The 6,601-nt window shown below is 36.4% G+C and overlaps 1 protein-coding gene across 1 annotated transcript in view; it reads right to left on the reverse strand.

Annotated features, from left to right (window-relative positions):
* Nucleotides 1-6,601, reverse strand: part of LOC112154008 (alpha-tectorin) — a gene marked incomplete in the record, with an annotated part of 54,112 nt that overhangs the window by 18,826 nt on the left and 28,685 nt on the right. Inside the window, 12 exon segments of the mRNA XM_024284544.2 lie at nt 2,311-2,448; nt 2,536-2,631; nt 2,756-3,034; nt 3,369-3,484; nt 3,634-3,657; nt 3,770-3,793; nt 3,903-3,926; nt 4,046-4,069; nt 4,818-4,841; nt 4,982-4,999; nt 5,344-5,496; nt 6,312-6,468. Coding sequence (XP_024140312.2) covers nt 2,311-2,448; nt 2,536-2,631; nt 2,756-3,034; nt 3,369-3,484; nt 3,634-3,657; nt 3,770-3,793; nt 3,903-3,926; nt 4,046-4,069; nt 4,818-4,841; nt 4,982-4,999; nt 5,344-5,496; nt 6,312-6,468 — 1,077 coding nt within the window.

Consider the following 6,601-nt stretch of genomic DNA (forward strand, 5'->3'; position numbering starts at 1 on the left):
CCTATGTGACAACTTTTCTAAAAGAATTTTGTAAAAATGTATCTTAATATTGGCATAGGAAAGCTTTTAAAAACAAATACACATTTTAAGAGTTGGAACTAAAACAGTCCCTCAAAACATATTTTTTCATAATGCAAATACAAAGATAGTTTGCTAAATATATTAGCAAACTATGGTGCAATAGCTGCTGTAAATGTTCAATTCTACCAAAAACAATATTATAAATATTAAACTATAGAATAATATGTCAGGTTTCAATTGGCCAACTTTAGGCTTGATATTTAATTTGGATAACTATAGATTTTAACAAAACTTTATTAGCTGGTTCTGTTTCACAATTTTTTTCCCCTCTAATTCATATCAGTCATTTACCCAGACTTTGTTGTTGTCTATGTTGATGGTGACTTCTGTTTCCTGGACTTGAACCTTTAAAACGTTTGAAAAACCTTGCAGGGTGTCTGGTACTTTTTCGGTGATCACATTGAAGTGTGGGTGACCAGACAATCCCATTTCTTTAGCAATGATTAGTCTGCATGCTCCAGGGTACTGGTATGTCAGTCCATCAAATGTTTGATAGGACCCTGCCCCCCTGATCCAGCATGTGGCGTATCCATTAGGCCTGCATCCTCTTTCTCCACCCTCCACGCCACAAGTTTCATGTAGGCCGCAACCATGGGGGTTGCAAGTCATTGAGCCTGCAGTGCAGCTGCAGCGCCTCCCACAGTCTTCATCAAGTATAACAGTCTCTCCTGATTGATAATAGAAACCCTCAAAGCTGCAGCCACATTGACCATAAGGAACACACTGTCCAGCACTGAGGACGTAGCCGGGATCACAAACACAGCTCTCCTGAACAGGAAGGGGGCAGTTTTGGGGGGAGTTAGGATTGACACAGGTGGATGGACATCCAGTTGCTTGAGACTCAAAGTGGCTATTGGCTGGGCAGGGGATTTCTAGGTTGAAAAATATAAATAACACGTTTCAGCCATTTGATTAAAAAAGACAAAAAATACTCTAACATATGTTCAATGACTAGAAAACGTACCACAGAATCCAGGTCTTCTCCAACTTTCAGGCTGGATGCCATTTTGTTGACACTGACTTGAGTATACATTTAATGCTTGACAGAGAATGGGTTGATATCCTCCACCAATGCACAGATCGTAAACACAACTCTGCACAAAGTTTTGTGGGGGAAGTGTTTGGTGGCATGGTGCAAACGGTCCAGAGCTGTTCTGAAGGATTCCACAGTGTTCATTGTTGCTGTATAAAGCAGTCTGAGCTGCATTGCAGCCAGCACATTCCAGACCTTCACACGGTGCCTCACAACCAGCATCTTCCTCACCAAATACTTGCCAACTGTTGGCAAAAACTACATCAGAGCTGACGACCTCGCCTTCACGAGTTCGGAAATCATCTCCAGGCTGGTTGTTGAAGTTTCCACACAGTCCACATGTTGCATTCTGGTAAGTGTTGGGCAGACTGATTCCAACATGTGAATATGTGTCATAAGATACTGTTAAGCCAAAGTCTGTGCTGACAACCACAGAAAAACCTGACTGATAGACCTGGACACGGCCTTGATTCATGGAAAAAGGAGTTGCTGTAAAGCTTCCATCAACCTGTGAGGTCAGAAATAAACAATAAAGTTTAATATGTTCACAAAAACAAAACTATAAACAAATGATACAAATAACCTCACTAACCTTTGCCCTTCCTGGGTTTCCTTTCACAAGCTCAATGGTTTCATTGTAGACAAAAACCTTGACTAGACGTGTCCAGGAAACACGAGTGCTGCCTCTGTGCTCGTTTTTGCCCTCTATTCTGTAATAAGGCAGCCCATACTGACACTGCTCTGAGAGAACATAGGTGCAGGTGCCTTGAAAGTGAAACACTGTATTATCAAAGGTGTAGTAATGTGGATCTCCACTGATGGTACAGGTGCGTTTCTGCACTGTCTGGCAGGAGAACTGAAAGGAATCTGGCATGCAGACTTGGGAGAATGAGCAGGGCTGGTTAGAGCACTGCAGGCCGGCTCTAGTGCACGTGCACTTCTGTGCACAGGTGGAGTCGCTCCAAAATGAATCACCCAGCTGAACGGGCTCACCTGGATTTAAAGAAAAGCACCATTGAAAAACACTTGACCAGCAAAATAGGAAACAAATGAGCTAAGTGATTGTTATGTAATGTTGGATATTTGTATTGTTGCTGAAAAACAGTCATAATTTTTAAATCAGTGACCGAAGTAAAAGTCATCATCTGAATATAGGACATCAATTTACCATTAAACTGGCAGCCTCTTTCCCCATCGTCTACTTGGAAGGCCCAGCGACCCGTTACATTGACGTTGCTGCCCAGAGTAAAAGTGGAGTTGACGCCTGTTGCAGAACTTGAGAAAGATCCAGGAAGGGTAAAATGGTGAAAAGAGTCTATGGTGTCATAGCCAGCCTGCAGATTCAAAAATATACAAAAGAAATGTGTCTACACTTACAAACAGGAAATGAATGCTCACATATTGAGAGTAAAAAGTCAAACCTGAACACTATGAGATGTTGAGGCAATTGAACCATAGTTCATGAGTAGAAATGATTTCTGGCTTCCAGAGATCAATACAGCTTGGAAAGTTGTTTTCTGAAATGTGAAAATATTTATCACTGTTTAAGCATGTCCGAGTATGTTTTTAAAACTGTTCTTTTACTGTAAAAAGTTTATGGTGTTATCAGGTTTGAAAGATATTTGATTTAAACAGACTTACTGTTCCTGTAGTTGGATAATAGGCCACTTCATACCATGTTGCCACAAAGACCCACTCAGCATTGAAGTTGAGGTTTGGGAAGTAGCTATTAATGTCCTGTGTAGCTTGTTGGAGGACACTGCCATTGGTGTATTGGTTATAAAGGACAAAACCATTTTGTCTGTTGTCCAAATCTGTCCAGAATGGAGCGATTATGTCTCTGGGTCCATGTAAGGGAAATCGTTGAGGTGTATATGAGTAATATGAGGAATCAAATGTCAAGTGTCCATTGTGGTTGACCTGTGAAAAGATTTTAAAAAAAGTTCACTCTTTTGATAACTAAAGAAATATCTTTAAGATAAATATTAGCGAATTAGATGAACAACTGTTGTGATTGAAAGGAAAACACAATCGAATTTGAAAACACTCAAAGTTTTACAAAAAAGTCTGTGCACATCTTCAGTTTAGTCAGTTCTTGTATCAGTTCTAACAAAAAGGAGTTTCTACATCTCTGACATCATTTATTACACAATTTTCCTATAATACTTCTAAAGCGGAAGGACATACGTTTTTTGTTTTACATACTTTTCAGCCTTTGCTTTTGGTTAAAGAGTTTGTTAACAATGTTACGTACATAAATGGTGTTGTACAATTTTCTAAAGAAGGCAAAAGGTCTTTGCAGGTAAATCTGTGGAGAACTTCCATCATCTGATCGGGAGCTTGCAGTTCCAGAAATTGGATAAAGAGAATCTAAAAGAAAAAAAAAAAATAAGTCAATGCTGATTAAACCACACTGACTGAAATGTTATATTTTTTTGATCTTATGGATACACTTTACTTTACAATCTAAAGTAAAAAAAAAAATCAATCTGAAACAGTTTAATGAAAATTATACATACCCGGAAGTGGTAAATTGTCTGTGACTGTAAACAAATCAAAATAAAGACATCACAAAGTTAATTTATAGAAAAACGTCACAACTTCTCACACAATAATTTTCTTGATTCTCAAATAAAGATCTGGTTTTCTACTTACTTATAGCTGGAGGAGGCAAAGTGCCTGTATGAAAAACAGAGTAGAAATATTATGATTTTTAAAGGAAAGATATTTAAAGGCAAAAATAGTGTATAATGACCACAATCTGTAAGAAATATACATATACTCTTACTGGTAAGTGATGTAGCCAAAGTGGCTGTAAATCAAACAAAGTAGATCAGTCAGGATTTTACAAAAATACCAGTAATTTAATCTTAAATGAAGTTCTTAAGATCTTGTACATTATAAGTAAATGTGTCAAAAGTGAGAGCTTACTTGTAACTGGAGGTTCTGCTGATGCTGAAAAATAAAAAAAGTAGACATTAGATTAAAAAAAGGTTAAATATAATTTTTTGTTTCATAAATGTGCAAAAGGGTGAAAAAAAGAGAGACAGTACTAGGGGTGAGTATTGCTAAGTCTGGCGATACGATACATTTCCCGATGCAGATCACACGATACATATCGCGATATATCCCAAGAATGTATCAGAATAATTTTTCACTTTTTTGGGGACTTGAAAAAAAATTATTAACTCAATATGACATCTTTTATCATAATAAAATGGCCAAATGTATTATATTTAATGACCACAACATTAAGCACTGCAACTGTATTCTTTTGCAAGTTACTTTTACCCACAAATTCGTGGTGCTTTTCTTTTGGTAAATTAAGAAATATTTGTTTTAAAGGGAACAGTCAACATTGTCCAATTTTAACAACAAAATATTAGAAGGAATGTACAATAACCAATAATGTTTGAAAAGCATGATTAAGGAAATAAAGTGCTGTTCATTTCCAACATTGCTAAATCTAACATTTCAACAGTTCAGGAGCCTCAATGGTGATTGAACGGTAGCTCCAAAAATAAAGGAGGTCCTGAATAATTTATTAAATATTGCTATGTCAAAATTTTTATATGATACAAGTATCGCCAAATGGATTATCGTGATATATCATGGAATCGATCTTTCCCTACACCCCTAGACTGTGTTTTGACCAAAATCTAACCCTAAATCTAAACCCTAACAATAACAATTAAATTCTTACTTATGACTGGTGGATCCATTGTGGCTGTAAATAAAAAAGACAGTATATAGTTTAGTATTTTACAAAGACAACCATTCATTTTACTTGACAAAAACAATACTTTATATATCTACTAAGATGTTGTGATATCTAATGAATAAATGTTTTAAAAAGTGAAAGCTTACTGTTTATTGGATGGTCCACTGAGGATGAGAATTAAGAACAGAAATGTTAAAATACAAAAAGAAGAAACATGAATTTAAGAGAAGCTTTGGTGCAATTCAGTTAAGGAATAGTACTTCAAACAGATACATCATAAACCACTAAATTCAACCAACTGATTTAAATATATTTGGATATGTAGAATAAACTACATTTTTGTGTAATTGTGTAAACTTTAGTTCTGCTTTTTACTTATAATGCTTGATTCACCACACTGTAATAATTAATCTCTGACATTTCATTGATATTTGTGAAAGTCAACATTTACTAAATCCTTCAGACCTTCATTTTTGTCAAGATATTGCTGTATGGTAAAGTGAATTACCAATGAGGCAGAGGAACTGAAGGTTTGCTTGCTGGCAGGTTTCAGGAAAAGAGCAGAGTTCTGTGATACATTGAATGCCTGATGTGTAGCAGGTGCACTTATGTGTGCAGTTGCTGTCCATCCAGAAGAAATCACCCAACTGAACAGGTTTGTCTGAAAAAGAACAAGAGAAAAAGTTATTGAAGTGAATCCTCAACATTTAGCAACCCTGTACAGCCTGAAAGATTCAATAATTGGCAGATGATTCAAATTCTTTGGACTTGGAGCCTTTATTTGTCCCACTGAACATACAAAGGAATATATATATATATATATATATATATATATATATATATATATATATATATATATATATATACACATTTTTTCCTGAAATAACAAAAGCATTGCTAGACCCAAACAAAAGAAATTCCAAACAAAAAGTGCTACCATAATACAGCAATGAAAAATCCACCAGTGGAACTGGCTGGGTTGGAGTCTGGAAACCATAACAATTCCTTTTCTTTTACACATTTAGCAGTTCTCAACCTTATTTATTTTGTGTGGCAATATGGTTGAAAACATTTTCTGTCCTTGTTCAAGCAAAGATACTCTACAGTTCTGACATTACATGCGAGGTAAGTGGCATGTGCAGCACATGCATCTTTGTTGGGTTTCCCAAGAATTTAAAGCCCATTTTCATGTTGGAGAGGCTGACTTCCCCAGCCCTTGTGCTATCCTAGGCATGTTGACGTTTGGACATCAAAAGATAACACATGGGATAAAAATGCTGCAGATACAGAACACAAAAACTGCCACGTGTTGCCACGTTTAGATAAAATCGTTGATTAGTTTTTAGATTTATGATCATTTTACCGTCATCTTTCAAAACCTCTATTTTCAGCTGAACCTTTTTTGCTATTAATGCTAAAATACCAATACCACTTGCGATGATTATGTATTTATTAGAAATTAAGGCATCAACTTACTATTAAACTGGCAGCCTCTTACTCCACTGTCTACCTGGTAGGCCCAGCGACCCGTTACGTTGACGTTGCTTCCGAGACTAAAAGTGGAGTTGACGCCTGTTGCAGAACTTGAGAAAGATCCAGGAATGGTGAAATGGTAAAAAGAGTTGATGGTGTCGTAGCCAGCCTGCAGATTCAAGAATAAACGTGTTTATGTGTTTACAATCACAACTAATCAATGATAACATTAACAATAACAAGTCAAACCTGAACACTCCGAGATGTTGAGGCAATCGATCCGTAGTTCATGA

Source organism: Oryzias melastigma, linkage group LG19 (assembly GCF_002922805.2).
Source record: "Oryzias melastigma strain HK-1 linkage group LG19, ASM292280v2, whole genome shotgun sequence".
Lineage (NCBI taxonomy): Eukaryota > Metazoa > Chordata > Actinopteri > Beloniformes > Adrianichthyidae > Oryzias > Oryzias melastigma.